The sequence below is a fragment of the Ruditapes philippinarum genome, unplaced genomic scaffold, assembly GCF_026571515.1.
Source record: "Ruditapes philippinarum isolate M1 unplaced genomic scaffold, ASM2657151v2 ctg185_1_1_1_1, whole genome shotgun sequence".
NCBI classification, from domain to species: Eukaryota; Metazoa; Mollusca; class Bivalvia; order Venerida; family Veneridae; genus Ruditapes; species Ruditapes philippinarum.
Window position 1 is genome coordinate 67888 of NW_026865847.1, and position 21878 is coordinate 89765.

The 21878-nt window shown below is 32.9% G+C and overlaps 2 protein-coding genes across 2 annotated transcripts; both read right to left on the reverse strand.

Annotated features, from left to right (window-relative positions):
* Positions 1 to 236: 236 nt before the first annotated feature.
* Positions 237 to 7600, reverse strand: LOC132730541 (uncharacterized). The gene is made up of 8 exons (XM_060716495.1): positions 7499 to 7600; positions 4424 to 4524; positions 4063 to 4134; positions 2704 to 2776; positions 1885 to 2034; positions 1283 to 1461; positions 689 to 805; positions 237 to 404 (listed from the first exon to the last, which is right to left on the reverse strand). The coding sequence occupies exons 1-8, from the start codon at positions 7533 to 7535 to the stop codon at positions 297 to 299; spliced, it is 837 nt and encodes a 278-aa protein (XP_060572478.1). The 5' UTR covers positions 7536 to 7600; the 3' UTR covers positions 237 to 296.
* An 8165-nt stretch (positions 7601 to 15765) lies between these two features.
* On the reverse strand, positions 15766 to 21256 carry LOC132730542 (uncharacterized). The gene is made up of 6 exons (XM_060716496.1): positions 21139 to 21256; positions 19082 to 19179; positions 18370 to 18438; positions 17356 to 17467; positions 17013 to 17135; positions 15766 to 16503 (listed from the first exon to the last, which is right to left on the reverse strand). Exons 1-6 carry the CDS (start codon positions 21206 to 21208, stop codon positions 16340 to 16342), a joined length of 636 nt encoding a protein of 211 aa, XP_060572479.1. The 5' UTR covers positions 21209 to 21256; the 3' UTR covers positions 15766 to 16339.
* Positions 21257 to 21878: the final 622 nt, after the last annotated feature.

Consider the following 21878-nt stretch of genomic DNA (forward strand, 5'->3'; position numbering starts at 1 on the left):
CAAAAATGTTTTCACTGAAATATAATTCTTTGATGTATAAAGTTATAAGTTATATTGTCACAAAACAGCTTAAATTTGTATTTAGGTAAAAACGAATGTGTTTTCTCTATGTCATTTAAGTTTCAATAATTTATGGTATACAATGGTGCATTATATACAGGAAGTAATTTGTATATAAGCAATAGTAGATATAATGTGTATTTTATTTTTAGGTACATTGAACAGCCACTAAAAAACTTTCTTTACCATGCGTTTTATTTATAAACATATGGACAGTTGTACATTAATAAAAACCTCTACCAGTGTATAACAACAAACTTATCCGCGCTTGGTATAGCTGTTGTTGTAGAGTTTGTTGAGATATGCCGAAGTCCAAGTTCTGTCCCACACGTTTGCATAACCACCTGAATAAATATTATAAAACAAATGATAGTTTTCGACAACAATAGCAATTCATTTCTGTAAACCCAAATATACGAGTAATTTATAAAAAAAGATACGTGGAAAACAAGCACATGACTACGCTTTATAGGGAGTCAAAGCTGGCGGAAAATATGGCAAAAAATAAAAGGAAAGTGACGATAAATAACACGTCATCCCTAGTTAGTTTCTTTCTATATAAAACATGAAAAATATTAATAATTTCGAAACTGCACGTCAAAGACAAATGTACGTGATGTTATTTTACCTGAAATCCGTTCGGTTCACATTGCAGAAATACACCAGCCACTGTTGAACCCCCGAACGTTGCCGTAGAAGCCGCTATTGCAGCATAACGGGGAATTCTAGGACAGTTCTTCATGACCTTTTAATGAAAGTTATTGGTTACTTTGTACATTATAATCGACTTACTCGGAATAGAATATGTTAAGTTAGCCCAGCTAACTCACGATTTCTTACACTTTTACTGTAAGAATCCTTAAAATAAGAGCAAATGGTTTATTAATCAATTTGGAAAGGTACTGAACCATAAAGCTATATGTGTACCGGGGTTAGATGGGACAAGCTTAGCTTTAACAAAGGGAAATACTTAGTTGCTTAAACACTAGATTGTACATAATCTAGCATCACCTTAATTGCAAGATGTATACTGAAGGCAGAGATCCAAGTTAAATAAATAAGATGTAAGACTCAATAAGTCCACTGTGTAATTGAATTGTTATTGGAGTCAAAGACAACCATGTTCACAATCATTAAAAATATATATATACATATACAGGAGAGGTGAATAAGTAAGCTGTAATTTGCTATTCAACTTAAAAATATTGATGACATTCCTTACATTTACTCCTGAAGCCCACTGTGTGACTGAAGGAGCACCGCAATACTCCTGAATAAGGGCCTCGCTAGGTTGGTGGGTACCGTCCGGGCATGGTTGAGTGCCAGGATGTGATACGCTTACTCCCTTTGCTAGACTTTCCAATACATTGAGATTGTTACATCCTTTTGATACAATTTGTTCTGCAAATTTCAATATACGTATTAAATGACCTTTATTATAATGCTGTGGGAGCAGGTTGATTGTCGCCGACATCGAAAATTATTATTATTATTTTATTTAACATCCGCAAACAAATATTCGCGTGTCAATGTGCATAATGCTCGAATTCAGCGAAAATCATTTGTTCGCGAATATCTGTTTCATACAGTATCTCAACAGCATAAAGACTTCTTAGTGTTGTTGAAAACATTTTATAGGAAGTAATGCCATTAGTTTGTTTATTTTACAAATTTGTTACAAATATTACATGTGTATTTCTGCTATTTCTACATTGATTTGAAAACAAAGATCTAAACTGATTTTCTTGTATTGTATAAGATAACGAATCTCATGTTAAATTGAATAAAAAAAAGTTATATCATTATATAAAATAGATATTTTACCTGTTGTTGTTGCTAATGTTGTTGTTGTTGTTGTGGATTCAGTTTTTTGGGTTGGAGAGGAAGTTGATGGTTTTTGTGTAGTAGTTATTGTTGTTGTTCTTACAGTTGTAGGTTTGGGCGCATGCGTTAATGCGGATTTGAAATATTGAGCTAAAATATGTACAATGGTAGTGTAGCATTTTTCCAGTTTATTGCTTAGATAGATAACATGCATGTGAGCTGTGAACGTTCCGAATTGAATTGAATTATTAGGAGTATATCAGGCACATATCCATCCTAACATAATCATGCCTCGAGTTTGATCTAGACATAATTTGGATATCTCAATTCCAAACCTGTTTTTATTGCGGACATGGTTGTAAGCAAAACAACAACAAATAACTGCTATCGAAACGAGTAATTGCAATTACATTTTTGAACTGTTTTTAAGAGAAGTTGTAATTTACGAACCCAAGACATGAAATGTACATGTATTGACAATATCTTGTTAATATATAAATGTGCTGATACGGCATTAAAGTCCTTTTTAACAAACATTTTTAAAAAAAATGTATTTTGTAAATAAAAATGCAACACTATTTTGTCATCCCAACGAGTTTGCATTAAATTAATTGAATAACCGTCTTATTGCTAGGTACTGATTGTAACTAAGCTAGTGTGCAGGTCAACAAGGCCGATGGTTCATTCAGCTAGCTGTCTGCTTGTACCAGAGTGCACCAGAAGTCTTCTTCAACAATAAAGTTAGAATGTCGCCAACTCGCCCATATGGCTAATATATCATCCATATTGTCTGTGTAACTTAAAATACTCCATACTTACAACATGTAGTTTGATCACAGTTCGTTGCGTAACAGCATTGCCTACACACACCGGTATGTGGAGCTGAACATATCTGATGATTGAATTAAGAACACATAGAATAAGATAAAGATGTTTTGAGAGGGGAATCTATGGTGGTTGTTTTACGCCATGTCGTATTTTCGCTCCTTCGCCTCAAAATGCGAAAATGCGAAAACACGAAGGGACGACAAATTTGGACTTTGTCGTTCGCTTTTTTTTCGGAATTTCGAGGCAAAAAATCGGAAATACGACACATAAAATATATTCTCTTTGCAATACTTTAGATATGAATGTTATGATATCAGTTAAAGTTAATGATAGATAAACCTTTAGCATCATATTAAATAAGAACGGAAAATATCAATAAAATGCATGATTATTGTTGCCTTAACAGGTTTTGTTTACCATCTTATTGGAGGGAGAAAACTGTCGTTTTTTTCTAAGTGTAAAGTGACAATATCACAAGGCATGTTAGAATTCTTTTAAAATATTACGCTCGGAAATATATGATTTATAATTACGCTTACGTATTGTTTATATCTCACCCCGAACATATTGTATATAAATATATATGTATATATATATAATATATGATTATTCTGATGCACATATAATTTCTTTATTATTGTATTAATACATTTAAAATGAACTTAGTTTTGTCTGTAATGAGATTTTAGAATTGTTACATATTGTATGTAATAACATCCACTATTATCTCATTTAATAAGAGATAAAAACACGGCAGGATAGGCCTGGAAGGTGATAATTAATCGTCCCGCATGATGAATAATGGCCCGACGACTTCAGCCCGAGAGTAGAGTTCTATTCAGGACCGATTATCACCTGACCCATGTAAGACTTGTATTAAGAGATTAATACACGACAGGAGAGGGCCGGAAGGTGATAATCGGCCCGCAAAATGAATAATGGGCTCGAGGGCTTTAGCCCGAGGGCCATTATTCATTCAGGGCCGATTATCACCTTCCGGCCCTACTCTGACGTGTATTTATTAATGTCATTAATACACATGGTAGATCTTACAGTAGCATTTAAAAAATGTGTTTGTACTAAATACGCTTAAACTCTCATAATCAAAATAAAGCGATTCGTGCTGACAACCTTCTTTCACTTTTAACTGTTTGATGACGTTAAATATGACGTCATTGTTTCAGTTTGTGCACGTGCACATGTTCTGCGGTCGGCCCCGGGCCACAAACTCATAAAATGTCACGTGACACTCATAATCAGTTGAAATCATAGGTAATTTTGTTACTATATATAGTAACAAGTGTATTAATAAAATTTTATATATTTATCATAATTATGATGTTTACTTACATGTTGTTGTACGCAGTCATATGTGAAGAGGTATTCACCATGATTTGACTTACGAACTCTAGTTATACAGGACTGAAATGATATTAAACATGTTTCTCTCGTCTAAAGAAGACAAATCAGTATCGTTATATAAATGTTAAAGGTTGTTTTTTTATTATAAAAAGTTTAAGTAAATATTTTTGCAAAATTCATTGCCGACTAACATTTTCTTTTGACTATTTACTTTCATTCCATGATTACGGTGGTAACATTTTTAAACAACTGCAAAGCAAATGCACAGTGTGAAGATTCCTTTTGCCTGTACTGTTGAACTGTATCATTATCAAAACTCCTGAAGCAAATGAAGTAACATGTAACATACATCATGACAATGAACGAACTTCGTACATTCTGATGGGTGTCTCACATCATGGCATTGTCGACATTTCAGTGATGCCCCTTGTACTGTTACACCGGTCGTAACTGAAAGATAATTATATTTCTTTTATCTAAAAATATGATATCTTACCTACTTCATCACTTAGTTATGTTTTAATGCTTTGATGTTTGCTTACCTTACAACAGTGTGTCCTTCCCTTCTACGTACGTTGCATATTTGTACCTGTTGCTAGTTTCTTCAAAATCTGTCTCCATATATTATGTTTCCATAATATTTCTTGTTGGTCACAGTAATGTCTCGCACATGCATAACGCCAGTGTATAACAACCGTAAAAATAGCTTATGTAAAGCGTGTGTATGGGATAAGGCATTCAAGAATATGAAATCTTTGTAGGAGCTCATTTGTCTCGGAGCACATTTGTCTCACGAAGTGTGACCCATGTGTTCGTAAACATTTTTATTTACGACAAATTGGAAATGAGACAGATGTGTTCGACACACAATAGAAAGGACACTCAAAGCACATTTGTCTCACATTTTTCCATACAATTATTTTAAATGTTATAATTATGCCAATCTGTATACCGGCTATCAGCCCTTGTTCTGTGTTTTCTGTATTTATAATAACGGTTTTAGGTCACTTCCGGTCTGTCAAAAAACTACCTGCTTCTGCATAGGAGCCATAAATTAAATTAAAGAATATCTCTGTTCTGCATGTCACAATGAAAATTTCTACAAGAGCAGCATCCAGAACCTAAACACATATGCAGCAAGTCTTTTCTTATCGTTATTCATTGTGGTACGTTTATTTTCAATGCTTAAAGTTTTATAGATGATTTAGGGCACTAGAAATATTTTAGCAAAAACAAGGTAGTATCTACGGTGGCATAAAGGGGACATAGAATTTTCTTACTTATTACCTGCGCACACGAGAGCTCTTACGTGGCCACGTGATACTATTACGTGCGCGCGCGATAGTTATTACGTGCGCACGCGGATATGTATAATTTCGCATTTGAACCCTGACCGGGATCCTCGCATGAATAGTTCGACGCCCCGTGTATGTGTTGAATCTACAGGGCTTAGGGGCAGGTGGTTTTTTGAAATCACTCGGTCACTGAGTCCCTTAAATGATATATGGAAGAAAATAAGAAGACCATTACAGACGTATTTTGTTTTCATCAGAAATATATGTATAAAAATCGTCATTTTCCAATAATTGCGGCTTTCAGATCCGCCATTGAAAAAGCACTTCAACATGGAGGAGTTCCTAAAATAATCCGGGTAATGCCATAATTATGGAAAATCGGGCCACTTAGAATCAGGCAAGACACGACATTCCGATGAGACACGAAGCGAGGCACGGTATTGTAACACGAGATCTTGCAACACGAGATCTTGCAATGTCGATATACCACATACCACGAGATTTCAGAAATGAATAAATTTTTACTTTTTAAGATAGGGCAAATATGAATCTATTAATATTCAAGTAATGATTTCTGAGAAAGTAAGATGCTTGTAACGCACAGAAATTCGCGATAATGATGAAAAAATGCGTCATAAAAGTAGCAAAATGTAAACGAAGTAGTATTTTGACTTCAATACAAAATTCTAAATCACTTCAACTGTACAAACAGCAAAAAGCAGCAGATGAAAAATGCTTGAGGTAATTAGCTAATGAGTATTTGTTGGCTATAAAGTGTACCAAACATTTAAAACTTCTGGGGAATACAAATAAAAGCATTTCTAAGGCATAATGGGCCGTGATTTTATGTAGACTATAAAGGGAATACTACTTAGTGGTACTCGTATATGACTTGGAATCATTTTTTTGTCTAACGTCGACGAACGAGATGCGAAGCGAGACGCGAGATTTCGGCGAGATGCGAAACGAGTCACGATATTGTATCATTCAATATCAACCGATTATGGTGTTCCGTTCGGACATAAGTAACATTTTTGTCTCCGAACTTAAGTAACAATTTTGTCTCCTTGAACAGCTATGCACAATGGTACAAAGGTGAAATTGAGATGGTACGATGATACGATGATTAAAACACGATAGCACGATTGTGAAATCACGATGATGCGATGACACGATAGAGAAAATAAAATCGCGTTTTCATCATCAATCCATCACAGTTTTATCATATCGTACCATCGTATTTTCACCATAGTATCATAATGTTTTCATCATCGAGCCTTCGTTGTTTCACCATCGTACAGTCGTTGTTTGACAATCGTACAGTCGTTGTTTCACGTTCGTACCATTGTGTTTTCACCAACGTACCATCGTGCCATCGCGCTGTTGCAATTGTACGGGATTTAGTATGTCTACCGTAGTATACGCCTTCAGGTTAAGCCAATCAATTTCTTGAATTAGAGATCATATTATAATTAATAGTTCATTAATAGTTCATTAAGATTTTCATAAAGAAAGCATAAGCAAACTTATTGATGATTACACTTGACATGAGTTAAAACGGCGAACCTCGATCCTAAAAAAGAATTTCTGCCGTCTGGAAATATGTGACAAATAATTCATAAAAAATGACATGAGACAAATGTGCTTTCCTGTCCCTTAAAAACACACGAGACAAATGTGCTTTCTTGTCCCTTAAAAAACTTGATCGGAGCACATTTGTCACACAAATGAGGTTTTTGGGGAAGACATTTGAGGTCCCATTTGTCTCATGTGAGACAAATGAGACCGCATCGGTCTTACGTAAGACAAATGTGCTCCGAGACAAATGTGCTCTTACAAAGCTTCAGTATGTTCAGCTTCAGTTAAGTAAAACATGAGTTTACATTTCAAATGTGTGTAATTCCGATGGGTACAAAATATAAAGTTGTAAAATTAATTTGGTTACAGAAGATCAAAGCTGGTATTTATTTGAGACAACAAAATATTACATATTCCAACAGGTGCAGCTATTTTTTTTAAATAAGATATGAGGTTATCCTTATCCAGAAAATGTCAATTAAAACGTTTCTGTTTAATAGCTAAATATATATATAGTTAAAGAAGATATAACAGAAGAAAATACAATTTACCGATTAGAAGAAGAAACAGAACGCCGACTTTCGCCATTTTACTGTTCCTTATTGATAATATATTAGTAGGTCAAATCCGTTGGCATAGATTTCTCTACTTATATCAAATGTGGATATGGAGACCGTGAAGGGACATGACTTGACTCATGACTTTCTTGTCTGTCAGCTTGTTAAGAAATGCACGATTCAGAGTCATTATATTACATTTACAACTACAAGATTTTAACTGTAGTACCTTTTTCTATCTCATAATTTTGAACATTTCATAAAATTAACATCATGACACAAATTATGCGCTTGTTGATGCCTATATTATACCTTTTTTTAACCTTTATTGACACTAGACAACAAACAAGAAAGCATTTGTGAAAATTACACCACCAGCAATAAATATAATGTTAGTCTTCATCATTTTTATAACTTATAACTTTTATAACACATCAGCATGAGTATGATAATTATTATACTGGTGAAATGCAAGTACTGTCCTAAGATGATAATTTGGTCTTAACAGTACATGAGAAAGTCCAAAAACGGGGCTGTCTGGATTATGATCCGATTTCGTAAAAGTAAACACTTACATTAATAATAATAATAATGATAATAATAATAATAATAATAATAATAATAATAGAAATAATAATAATAATAAAAATAATAATAACATAATTATTATACTATATAGCATTATTTTTACAGTATCGTTGGTGTATGACCGTTATGGCTCTGTCGGTAGATCGAAGTTATTAGCACTTTTAGTGTTTTCTACTCATGGGTTCGAACCCCACTTAGTGCCATTTTATAACCAGTTTTTTTCTTCTTGCTCTGTTTTTTATCATTATTGTTTATTTATTTTTCGTTTTTCTTTTTGTTTTCATCTTACAATATATGTTTTATAGTATATATTTATTTTTTTGATTTTATGCTATTTTCTTTTTGTATTTTTTAATCGCAGTGTAATAAAATATTCGATCTCATATTCATGTATGTATATGAAAAAAACTTTTTCTGAACAATTGACTGTTTTCTAAGGTAAAAAAGAAGTGTCTTACCAGATTCTTCTGCCTGTACGGGTAAAACACATTACTGACACGGTTGCTCTACCTACTGCGCTAACAAAACATATCATAACGTGTAATTTTATTTTCATTTTTATAGGTTATGGCATTGATCTGCCTGACCTATTTTTGGCATTGTTATTGGTCTTTGTTTTGTAAACAAAGTCTCAAGTTATCATCCTAGGACAGTAAAACACATATTAACTGATAGATACAGGACTTATTTACATTAAAGTTAATCAAGAAAAAACCTAAAATGAACGTTTGTCTCTTTCTATATTCCGTTGTTTTTACATTGACACGATTCTTGAGGTCAATTAACTATAAGAACTCAGTTGGTTAATTCGTGATTTATATTTCTTGTGTAACAAATGCCAAACTGTTTTTCTATAAAATAGTTACTTTTTAATTGGTTTTTAAATCATTTGATTTGCACAAAGTGCAAATTTGTTAATTTATTTTCTTTTGATTATATGATTATAAACCAGTTTTTATCACTATTGTCAAAATAAACAATGGTCTTAACAATTTAAGCGTTTGATTCATATTTGAAATTGCAAAAATGCTTTTGTGTCCCTTCAATGAGAAAAATACTATAGACCTACATGTTTTAATTTCCGACAAGTATTTTATTCTTGTGTTTTTTTGCAGGAAGCATATTGATATTGTTGTCATATTACGAATTGTATGGCCATATATCCCCGGCTATCGCGTCGTTTAAATCATCTCCTCAATATTGTTTTTTCTCTTATATCAGTTATTAATTTGGTCTTGATTATGACACCACTTATACTGATACACGTTCCCTGTTGTAACAATATAAAACCCCAGAAAAAAGCAACCAATAAACCAGTAGTAGAATGTGGCAATTCTATTGTTATTCCTGTCTCTGTCCTCACAAAAGTAAACCCAAGAAAAATGAGTCAATCAATTGGCATGCTCTGGAGTGCGGGTAACTAATACCTGCACTCCAGTTAACGCCCTGTGCATGTATGTGTCTGAAACAATTTCAACAGAAAGGTCCCCAAACTATGATACAATAAATGTTGATGATTTTCATAGAAACTTGTTAAAAATTTAATGATTTTTCGGTGAAAATGATATAGTTTAGTTTTACTACAGATAAGATCAAAGTGCTGAAGGCACTAAAAGTACCGGATAAACTAGTGACTTTAAGTAACACAATTTCACTCCAGTTTCACAGGTAAATTAATTCTTTACGTCAGGTTTTACGTCTTTATATCAGTATACCTTTGCGTTTTGAGACTTTTTCTTTTGAAAATAATCCAACCGAGTAAAATAAGCCCTGTTTTAGGAGCAACTAATTAAATAAGTAGCATACCTGATTTCTCTTTCATAAATTTGCTTTATCAAATTTTATTCTATTCAAATATTCAGAACATTCTGTCTACTACTTGAAATATTCCTGGGTATAAATACAAGGGTGCGTTTTGTTTTGTGAATCTAGTTATCCTGACGATAAAGATTTTGCAAGCAATCTGGTGTACCTCTCTTATTTTTTAGTGCCAACACTCAGTATTAGATTCCAAAGAAACTGTCTGAGGGGACCTTTTACGTTTAATTACGGTATAATCACTATAACCGAAATACTTACGAATTATTTGTTATGCTTGTAGCTGTGAAAATTTTCATTCATGTGTTTAAAATACTAAAGAAAGTAGCTTTATAAATTTTCGAAACGATATCCAGTATTTCCGAAAGAATTTACAAAGGATTTTGATACACTATCTCATACATCTTCGTATTACGAGTACTATCCACCTTTTTCCAAGACATACATAATTATGAAAAACAAGATAAAAAACGAATGGTAGCATTAAACGAACGCAACACCTACACGACCAAGCCAGAAAGGGTGAAAGCTTAGTTATCCATGAAAAAATACTTCAGGCTTTCAAATGGCAAATAACAAGACAAAACAAAAGAAAAACAGAAAGAGAGAAAGAATAGATAAAAGAAGAGTTAAAAAGACAGGAAAAGTAAAGATTTCAGTGCTATATAGCAGGGAAAGTAAAGATTTCAGTGCTATATAGCAGGAAAAGTAGGGTTCTTCTCTTAATTTATGCAATCAAATGCACCAGATCGATATTTATCCATTGCATTCTTTGAAACAAATCACTCGTGTCTTAACAATATAGTCGAGAAATGAACCTGAGTTTTTTTTTATCAAATCAAAATATTAACAAAACTATTTACAATTAGTATGTCATGATAAAACAGACTATTAGGAGTAAAAACTCAGGTAAAGATATGCACCGCCCCTCTTCCAAGTTTGTATACAGTCTAGGAATTGGAAGTGTTTTAAAATATAGTTTAAGCAATGGTTGTTGTATGAGATGAGGTTAATATCTTACCGAGTTCTTAAAATTACTTTTACTTACCTGTGCTTTACTTTTGTCTTGCAAGTATCATGATTTTGTTTGTTCGTTTTATTTGAAAGAAAGTTTGGGTCTAAAAACTACAATTATATGTTATATGTTTTAAGTTTACTAGTATTTCAATAGTAACGACAATAACCCTGCTGTGGTAGCTCGAGTGTGTCGTGGACTGCGTCCTGTGAATTTTGTCGTCGCCTTGTTGATCTTTATTCTTCTTTTGTTTACTCTTATCCTGCTTTCAATTTCTTTTCCACCGGGAAGCTTCAATATATCGATAACATTAAAGCAGAGATCAATTGACCCATAACTAATACAGAAATTTTTCAAGATATCTGCTTAAGCATACAATCAATACTGATGACAATAATATTTATACAGCCAGGGTGTAACTCTTTTCCGACCTTCTTGATAATGTTCATCGTGTGCTATTAAATTTTGCATGGAACAGGTATTAATTTCCTATAGTTGTGAATATCCTGATCAAAAAACGTAGTAATCAAAATGTAAAATGATAAAAATACAATTTCAGATCTATCTACTCTAGCAATGCACATCGATTTTTTCTTGTAGAATATATAGTATATGCACTAGACGCACATGAAAAATATTAAATAATAAAGTTGATGTCTTAATGTCCTATTATGTGGCCCGGTTCATTCCTTATGTAGCCAGTGCTTTCAGTGCTTTGAGCAGAGTAAAAGAGAAAACGAAAGCGTTTTCTTTGTATTGTGCAAGTGTGTGCGTGTGATTTTTGATGCTTACAATACTCAAGGCCTTGTTCGTTGTGCAAAAGGTATAACGGTGTATTTTCTTAACGGATGTCAGATAAACCAGTGACCTTTGAAAACCCATCACACTGTCTTGATAAAAGAAAACTTAGCCAACAAAAATAATACATAATATTTATTAATTACACGGTCGCACTCAATTTAGAATATTTTAAAGTTTGTATGTCAGTTTCCATCTCTGTACGTTTAGCCAACTTCATCATTGTAACAGAGTAAATATACATGATTACAACAATACAATGCTTTAAATGTATTGAAATTGCTTTTGAATAATTTTTCTCACAAGAACATATGTTCAAAACAAGAAATTTAAAAAAACAAATCCATAGTTTGCTCTTAAATTGGTATATTCCGCTTTCGCATTCCGTTGCTCCGATACACAAAGAAATACTCCGTTTCGCTTTTAAGTCATCCCGAGACTCGTGACGTGACCGTTGTTTATGTTCAGATTTGCAAACGCTTTTCCTACGAAATTGGAAAAATATATATTTTAAACGAATTGCCAAGCCAAAGAACACATATCAATGTATCACTGATTCAGTTTGAATGCCCCTTGCACGCAGGTAACAAAAATTATCGGTTCGTTCTTTGTGACATTCGACCATACCTCAGTGGAGAACCTTTAAAGCTCAGTGACATGTTGTACATCAGAAAAGCTATTTTTATTAGAAAATTGGAAAACAGTGTGATTTTGTTAAAACAAAAAAAAAAAAAAAAAAAAAACACAACACAACACAAGCTAAAAATCCCCTTTTGCTGCAATGACGAATACATTTAATAGACACTGCGTACCAGTCGCACGATCTATAAATGGAATCTACCTCAGTTTATGCCGGTATGCTCGAAAGATTTTCTTGGCTCGCGTGGACGTACGAGATGCGAAGACGCGAGATTCCGATGAGATGCGTCACGAGTCACGATATTGTATCTTTCAAATATTGCCTGATTACGGTGTTCTGTTTGGACATAAGTTACATCTTTTGTCTTCCTGAACCGCTATGCACGATGTTACAATGGTGAAAACACATTGGTACGATGATGAAAACACGGCGACACGATGATGTAACAACGTTGCCACGCTAATGGAGAAATCACTATGATGCAATGACAAATACGATTGTGAAAATAGTAATTATCGTACCATCGTATTTTCAACATCATAACATCGAGTTTTCACCATCGTACCATCACGTTTTCATCATCGTGTCTTCATTGTTTCACCAGAGTACCATCGTTGTTTTGCTACCGTACAATCGTCGTTTCACGTTCTTACCATCGCGTTTTTATCATCGTACCATCGTGCCATTGCGCTTTCACCATTGTGCCATCGTGAACGGGATTCCGTATGTTTCAGTGTAAGCCTCCACATTCAGCCATTTATATTTCTTGAGATATTAAAATTAATAGTTCAACTGTAGGTTTCATTAGCAAATCTAATGAAATCAGAATCAAAAACACCAGTTTCATCTGTTCTTTGTCTTGTACTTGTACTATAGTTAGCTATCTCTTTGATAGCGTTAGCTATATTTCCAGTTTTCATTGTTTATGACCTCATTTCTTTTCTCTAATATAAGTGACTTCCAATAAATAGGGTAAAGCTAGTGACCAGTAACAACGACAAAACGACCAAACTATAAGCACCGAACAAAACTATTTTCCTTGCACAAAAATATCCCTCCTAAACTGATTTTAGACAAAGATCATTTAAATAAGAAGATGCAAAAGATGTAGGGTATGGAAAGTTTAAATGTGTTGTCATAATTTTTGTTAAATATATTTTGTTAGCAACTAAATTGTATCAATTTTAAAAAAAGAAAACAATTGCTCACAGTGTTTGACTTTGCAACTCATTTATTAGATAATATATTAAGACCAAGACCTTATAATCCCTTTCACCCCTTCTATATTGAAGTGTTGTATGGCAATTAAACACAGAAATGTGATATTTTGTGAAAAATGTCTACTGATAGCAAAATAGCAATACTCATTCTAATCAAAATATATCTGAGATATAAAATTATATACCAGAAATCATACTATATAGTACATGAACATGTACTGAATAATGATCTTCACAACTCGATGATATCGTGCATCCTAATGTCAGATCAGATCACTATTTTCAAATGCACATTAAAGTATTATAACCTTCCTGTTGATATTCGTAATTCTCAAAAAATGACCAAAAATTCTCTATACAAAATTAAACAGGACAGAAAAGATACCTACTTTTGTAGCGTCTTCCCTCAACAACTGGTTTGTCCAAATCTTAACTCATATATGATACCAGTAATTTTCTAGTTATTTTTAGCTCACCTGTCACAAAGTGACAGGGTGAGCTTTTGTGATCGCTTTTCGTCCGGCGTCCGTCCGTCGTCCGTCCGTAAACTTTTACTTTAAATGACATCTCCTCATAAACCACTAAGCCAATTTCATCCAAACTTCACAGGAATGTTCCTTTGGTGGTCACCTTTAAAATTTGTTCAAAAAATTTAATTCCATGCAGAACTCTGGTTGCCATGGCAACCGAAAGAAAAAACTTTAAATATCTTCTTTAAAAAAAAACATAAAGATAGAGCTTAGATATTTGGCATGAAACATCTTCTAGTGAGTGTCTACCATGTTTGTTCAAATAAAAGCCTTATTGTCAAAATTGGCCCCGCCCCAGGGGGTCATTGATTTTCCCTATATGGATATAGTAAAAACTTAAAAAAATTCTTTTAAAGAACCCAAAAAGCTAGAGCTAAGATATTTAGCATGAAACATGTCCTAATGGATGTCTACCAAATTTGTTCAAATAAAAGCCCTGGGGTCAAAATTGGCCCCGCCCTGGGGGTCATTGATTTTCTCTATATGCATATAGTAAAAACTTAAAAAATCTTCTTTTAAAGAACCTAAAGAGCTATGGCTAAGATATTGAGCTTCAAACATGTTCTAATAGGTGTCTACCAAGTTTGTTCAAATAAAAGCCCTCGGGTCAAAATTGGCCCCGCCCCAGTGGGTCATTGATTTTCCCTATATGCATATAGTAAAATCTTAAAAAATCTTCTTTTAAAGAACTCAAAGAGCTATGGCTAAGATATTTAGCATCAAACATGTTCTAATAGGTGTCTACCAAGTTTGTTCAAATAAAAGCCCTGGGTCAAAATTGGCACCGCCCGGGGTCATTTATTTTCCTTAAATGTGTATAGCAAAAACTTAAAAAATCTTCTTTGAAAAAAACCCAAATAGCTAGAGTTAAGATATTAAGCATGAAACATCTTTTAGTGAGTGTCTACAAAGTTTGTTCAAATTAAAGACATGGGGGCAAAATTGGCCCTGCCCCGGGGGGTAATTGATTTTCTTTATATGTGTATAGCAAAAACTTAAAATCTTCTTTGAAAAAAACCAAATAGCTAGAGTTAAGATATTAAGCATGAAATATCTTCTAGTAAGTGTATACAAAGTTTGTTCAAATAAAAGCCCTGCGGTCAAAACTGGCCCGGTCCCAGGGGTGTCATTGTTTTTTTCTATATGTGTATATTAAAAACTTAAAAAAGATCTTCTTTTAAAAAGCCCAATGAGCTAGAGCTTAGATGTTTAGCATGAAACATCTTATGGGTGTCTACCAAGTTTATGCAAATAAAAGCCCTTGGGTTAAATTGGAGCTGCAACGTGTGGGGGGTCTATATACAGGTGAGCGACCTCAGGACCATCATGGCCCTCTTGTTTCTTTTGTTGCTAGTTTAAGGTTTGATTTAATTTGGTTTTAAGTAATTATTTAAACATACATATATGTATGTATGTGTAAATGATTGTTCGAACACATTACCTTCGATAAAAGAAATTTATTTATTTATTGAAATGCTAGTAAAATACATATATGCATGCACATTTTATTGTTTAATCAATGTTTGCTCAAAAAAAATAATGTTATGTACCGGTATTTACGACAAATTCAAAGTAATCAACATGATTCATCAGGGGGACAAACATAATTTAAATATTTTGAAGAAAGTAATTAAGCATAATAAACACAATAATATCATTTTCGATATATATCTATTTATTTATTAAAACCTTATACATTAAACAGAACATAATGATAACAAAAACTATCATTTTTAATAACTTGAAAATTATGAAGCATTTGGTCATCGAAAAATATCAAGAACAATAAAGACTGTTTACGTTCTATGAGTCAGGGTACTTGTTAGCTTGGTGTTGTTATAAATCATTTTTTCTGTTAAAAAATTATTTTGGAAACAAATTTGTCAATACTTTTTTACATTTTAATTTATCATTGTATTATTAAATGCATATATAGTTTATTCTAGATGTTCAATGCTGTTGTTTCTATATTTAGTAAAATGAGCCGCGTCACGACAAAACGAACATAATGGGTTTGCGACTAGCATGGATCCAGACCACCCTGCGCATTCCGTGCAGTCTGATCAGGATCCATGCTGTCCGCTTACCAATCCCATTACAAATAGAGAAACTGGTAGTGAACAGCATGGATCCTGATCAGACTGCGCGGATGCGTAGGTAGGTCTGGATACATGCCAGTCGCAAACGCAATATGTTGGTTTTGTCGTGACGCGTCTCACTTTAAATTTATACACAAAATCCACAATGTTTTGGACATCTTAATTGAGCGAGACTGTAGCCGGCCCCTGCACTTGGATCACAGTACCCAAAGTATTTCATATCATCACAAGTAAATCCAGCGTCCGCTGAATCTACACAATGTTGTTGCGGTGTTGTTGTCTTCATTAAACCTGATTCAGAAGAAATAATGATGTCATAACTTAGTAATACTATTTCAACAAACACAGTTAAATTTGTAATAATTGCACATAAACATAACGTTTTTTGACTTCATACAGTTTGCGAAGTTTTTTGTAAAGCCCCGTCATCTCCCGAAAATGCATCCACAAATTCCATAAAACCTAGTATGTGTAATTATAGCGAGAAGTTAGTCATTTGATACAGATTAAAAATTGTATTTCTGTAGTCTTTGTGAAATTTCAATGAGCGTATGACTGTCTTTGAAAAATTTTCAAATGTTATGTTTCTTTAATAGTTATGAACTTTCATATAATCTTCAAAATAAATTGACCTATGGAGTGTAAAATTTTTCTTTACGTACTCGATCAGCTACTGAGAAAATAGAAAAAAATGAAAGTGACCAGCGAGTAATTTGAGACAGTGAATATGTACGTCAAAAACTAATAAAGGCAGGTTAATAATGACGTCACGTTTAGTGATGATGACATAAAATGTTTACTGTGTGATGAAGTGGCAGTTGCTCCAGCAGTTGTCGTTCGTTCTGTAGTTGTTGTGGTTTGTGTAGACATAGACACATGGGCGGTTGTCGCTGTTGTTGTTGTTATATTAGGTATAAATTTGGCTGAATTATAAAACAAGCTTTTCAACACAAATATACAATGTATAACAATTGTGGGTTTTTGTCAACTTTTCTAAAAATCAAAAAAGATCAGAAAGTGGTAAGTTTTAGATCTAAATATTAAACAAAAGCTTCTTTTTAATACTTCAAACATAGTTAAAAACATGTTATAGAACATTTTAATTAAAATGCTACCAATAATATAAATAAGCAAATTACGTACAACATGAATGTTTGTCACAAAGGTTTCCATGACAGCATTCTTTACACACGTGTTCTTCATGATGTCCGTGATGATCCGGTTTATGATGGTGATGATTCCAGTCATCACATACCTACACTTGCAACAACAAAAAACTGTCGTGACGCTTTTTATGCGCGTTCTTTAAAACATGTGTATTTCACGTCACTGCCTGTCCGATAAATAATTTGAGAAGGAATGAGTCGTGGTTTATGTGTCTTGGTTGGGCAATTGCCCAAGTACAGATAACCATTGCCTTGAACAACAAAATTACTATAAAATGCTTTGACATCAGTCTTAAGATTTGATGTGAATGTTAGTAATTGCTAGAAAATGAACTCTCTTAATTTATAGCTCAATAAATCAAAGGTCAAGGTCACGGTGGTATCGGTCCGGCCACTTTTTTTTACAGTCATAAGAGTGAACGTGTAGGCTGTCCATGGCTAATAATTGATGACCCCTATTTATTTTGAGGTCATTCGGTTAAAGGTCAATGCCGCAGTAAAGTGGATATATTTCAGTTTAGAAAAAAACAACAACAACAGAACTTAGCGGGGACATTGCCCATCAGCAATAGGCCTAAATCTATCAACCTTTATAGGAACATTTCAAATGCCTGAAGAATCAATTGACTCTGTGGTCATAAGGTCATGGTCACAGTGACGCATGAAACGGTAAGATCAAGAACAAGTTTCCTCTGTTTGTGGCTTAAATAATATTATATATACATTGTATGATACGAATCAATATAATGTTTAAATTTCATAAATTATTTATGAAAGTATATAAATATGCCATTGTGAAAAGTAATGAAATATAGACATACGCGTCCTTTAGACTTTCTTTATTCCATAATTTGATAATCTAATCTTGAGAAAGGCATGTTCTGTTCAACATGAAATACAAGTATTACATGTCTCTCATTTTACCATGCACAGGCAGTTCCTATATATAATGACCTTGTTTCTTGAGTGATGTTTGTATATATATACTTACAGCAATAACATTGCAAGAATAACTGAAAACATATTGTCCGTGCGTGTGGTGCACATCGGTCACACAAAACTGAAATCAAATAAAATCGTATTCAAAATGAAACATTTTCTCCCGTATACTGATTTTTCAACGGCGAACTCAAATAAATTTACATCACAACTAGTTATCTATTTCGCGGCAGTTCCCTCACAGGTAGATTGTGTATATTATTACGAAATTCGTCAAAGAGTTTTTAAAAGTTGCACCCACCCACTAGATTACTCAATTGAAAGTGAAAGTAAACTTTAGAAATAAAATCAGATATACTGCAAAAAACAGTTGCGTAAATGCAACTTATGCAGATAGCAGTTCAGGACATCGCAAAGTAAGTTATTTTGAAGTAATAAATTATATCGTGGTTTAATAAGAATTATAGAAGTTTACATCGTTTAAATGTATTACTTTTTCAGACTTTTAAATAAACGCAAAAGCATGTTTGGGTATTATATTTTTTCTGAAAGGAAACTGGTAAATAGTAGAGGGAATGAGCGCCGAGGACTAGTTCAACATGCTTAAACATAAGATAGATTACAACAAAGGAATGATACTTTGTCAAATAAAGACTCCTAAATATTTCTTTAGGTATTGTCTCTAACACTCTTTACACATGACTTTAAAATAATAAAAGAAGACAAAATTTGTTTGATGTTAAAATTATTTTGACATAACTCACTGCCTGGCAAGGTGCATGTGTCATGCATTCTGTGGGGTGATGGACTTGGTCACATTGCCGGCACATCATGGTATGGCCTGGTGCGACCACCTGAATCACTGTAACACACAAAATGCCATGCATGTATATTTATAGATAGAACAATGTGCTTATGTTTCTAGACTGAAGTGAACTATTCGTATTGCGCTTCTCCTTATTTTAAATACATGTCATTCTTTAAAAATTAATTAATTGACAACGTAAAAATGAAAAATGTCATAGTAGGTCATTTTTTAATCTTTTTTATTTAATGCTTTTATAAAATATAAAATTATATTTGATAATTTCACAGTGAAAATTATCAAAATATCATTTCACACTTTTCAATGATGCGACTTTTTAAGATTTTCCCCATGCGGTACCACAATTTTATTATTGTTGACAATTTTGACATTGTCAGGGCTGTTTAGAGAAAAGCAAAGCTGAAATAGATAAATAACTGAAATTTCAAAAGTAATAAAAAAAAGACAACTTACTTCAAATCATTCAAATTACAAATCACCAAATATCAACTCTAAATTTTTGTTCATTTTTAAATTCTGATAAATACAAATTTCTTTCATGTGTAAAACTGCTTTTCATGAGATTTGGCATATTTGAGTATCCTTCGAGCAATTAAAGCCTAATAACTTGAAAATCAATGATGACAGACCTCTGCCAGAAGAATAAGTAAACAACACGGCGTTCGTGTGGCAGCCTTTCACTGTCAACACTCATTTATTGTCTGTAACAATCGTTGAATAAGTTTTATTTCTTCTAAAAAGATGTATGGCTACGGCACTCGTTAGAATACAGTTTTTAGAGCTCACTCGATGAAATATAATTTCATCTCACACACAAACAAACAAATATACTCTATATAATAATATGGAGTCTAACAATATCTTTGTTATGTATCTCCAGGATATACTGTTTTCTGTTATATGCTTATGTCGTGTCCAAAATGAAATTCGATGCACTGTTTAAGTTGCTTAGTTAAAATTTTATGTTATAATAAAAAAAAGTAAGTAAGTTATTCAGACTTTTATAGAATTATAGAAGTTTACAACGTTTAAATGTATCACTTTTTCCGTTTTATGACTTTTTAATATACGCAAATGCATGTTTTGGTATTACTGGTATTTTTTTTCTGAAAGGAAACTGGTAAAAAGTACAGTCCTCGGCTCGCATTCCTTCTACTATTTAGCAACTTAAACAGCGCATAGAATTTGCAACAAAAATATAGATGATTGCCTGGTAATCCTAAAGTATACTTAGCGGCTTTGTAAAGCCACTTTTGAACGTTTTGATACCCACTGTTACGTACACAAATGTCTCGGTGCTAAGTCCTTATGTTCTAATACAAAGAAACTTAATCCTCATTCAGAGTGAGTTATGAAAGGCCTTTTAAGGATAGCAGAGTCCTAATTACTCTAATTGTAAGAACTCCAAAATATTGCTCCATATTATATAGAGGATATTTGTTTGTGTGTGATATGAAATTTAATTTCATCGAGTGAGCTTTAACTGTATTCTAACGAGTGGCGTAGCCATACATCTTTTAGGATGTATAAATGACTTATTATGACTTTTTTATTTCATGCTTTTCAGGGGAATACTGATTTATCCCAGAAAATTATTGTTATTAGTAGTAGTATTCTTATACGCCACACATGAGAATACTGTTTTTAAAGCTCACTCCTCTATATAAAGTTTGATGGTTCCACTTAGCATTATGTATATATATTATAATATAGAATGTATAGCATTATTATACATATATATATAAATATATAAATATATCAAGTTTTACACGCGGACGCTAGAACAAACAGGTCCTTCAGAAAAAGGTAATCAAAATGTACATAAAACTGTCCACAAAAGAAGATTCTGACATATGGTCAATGAGTAACTTTTTTGAAACTGTAAACTGAAAAATAAAAGTTATATAATTTTGAGGGTTGGGAGTTTAAAACTACTTAATATACTAAATATTTCAATTTCCAATTTATACTTTGTTTTAAACTAAGAGTACTCACGAGAGGTTAAAAATAAAACAGTCAGAAGCATATCCGTGTTGTGCTTTTGATGTTCACACCCTATACACATTATGTTATCTTCAAAATAGTTCCCAATATGACTGAAAATCTGTATAGGTTCACATTATATGAACCTTCAGATAAGCTCGTTTGTGAAATAAAAGACAAGGACATTTTCTGCATTTCTCAAGTTTGCGTGAAAATACACAAAGTGTTAAGTTCGTCAGTTTTGAACAGGGCGTCAGCATGTATATTTTATTTTTGTTCATAGTATATATGTTCTATTGATGTGAAACTTAATTATTTACTTATTTACTAATTTCAAAGTAAAGTGAATTAATATAAATTATAAGTCACGGTTCAATATTTTCAAACTATTATCTTTCTTCTTTTTTGAACGCTGTCGGTGTCCCTCCGAGTTTTGATATATCAATATCTGAACTAAGCAACATCGTTCACGGGTTAATATATTATCAAATTAAAATCGTTCAAGACAGATACGTATACTTTTACATTACTCCATACGATTTCATCTATATAAATATCTTTGTCCATTTGCTTTATTTCATGGATTCAGTATGGTGACTTTTTGATATGTTTGGTGTTGACAGTTTTTGAAACTTTCAGTGACTTATTTTAACTGTTTAACTATTAGACTTTTATAGAATAATATATCAAACAGCGTTTTATACAGATTAGACATTTGGGGAACTATTCTGGTCTATGGCGATATCGGCGAA

What these genes read in the sequence shown, in the direction of transcription:
- LOC132730542 (XM_060716496.1), bottom strand. Translation starts at nt 21,208, where the DNA reads ATGTGTATAGGGTGTGAACATCAAAAGCACAACACGGATATGCTTCTG. An exon ending in CACATGCACCTTGCCAGGCA is followed by an intron (nt 18,439 to 19,081) that starts GTGAGTTATGTC and finishes ATTTGATTTCAG; the next exon opens with TTTTGTGTGACCGATGTGCA. An exon ending in TTGTGACAAACATTCATGTT is followed by an intron (nt 17,136 to 17,355) that starts GTACGTAATTTG and finishes TTTATAATTCAG; the next exon opens with CCAAATTTATACCTAATATA.
- LOC132730541 (XM_060716495.1), bottom strand. Translation starts at nt 7,535, where the DNA reads ATGGCGAAAGTCGGCGTTCTGTTTCTTCTTCTAATCG. An exon ending in TCTGTTTCTTCTTCTAATCG is followed by an intron (nt 4,525 to 7,498) that starts GTAAATTGTATT and finishes ATTATCTTTCAG; the next exon opens with TTACGACCGGTGTAACAGTA. An exon ending in AGTGGGCTTCAGGAGTAAAT is followed by an intron (nt 806 to 1,282) that starts GTAAGGAATGTC and finishes TTTCATTAAAAG; the next exon opens with GTCATGAAGAACTGTCCTAG.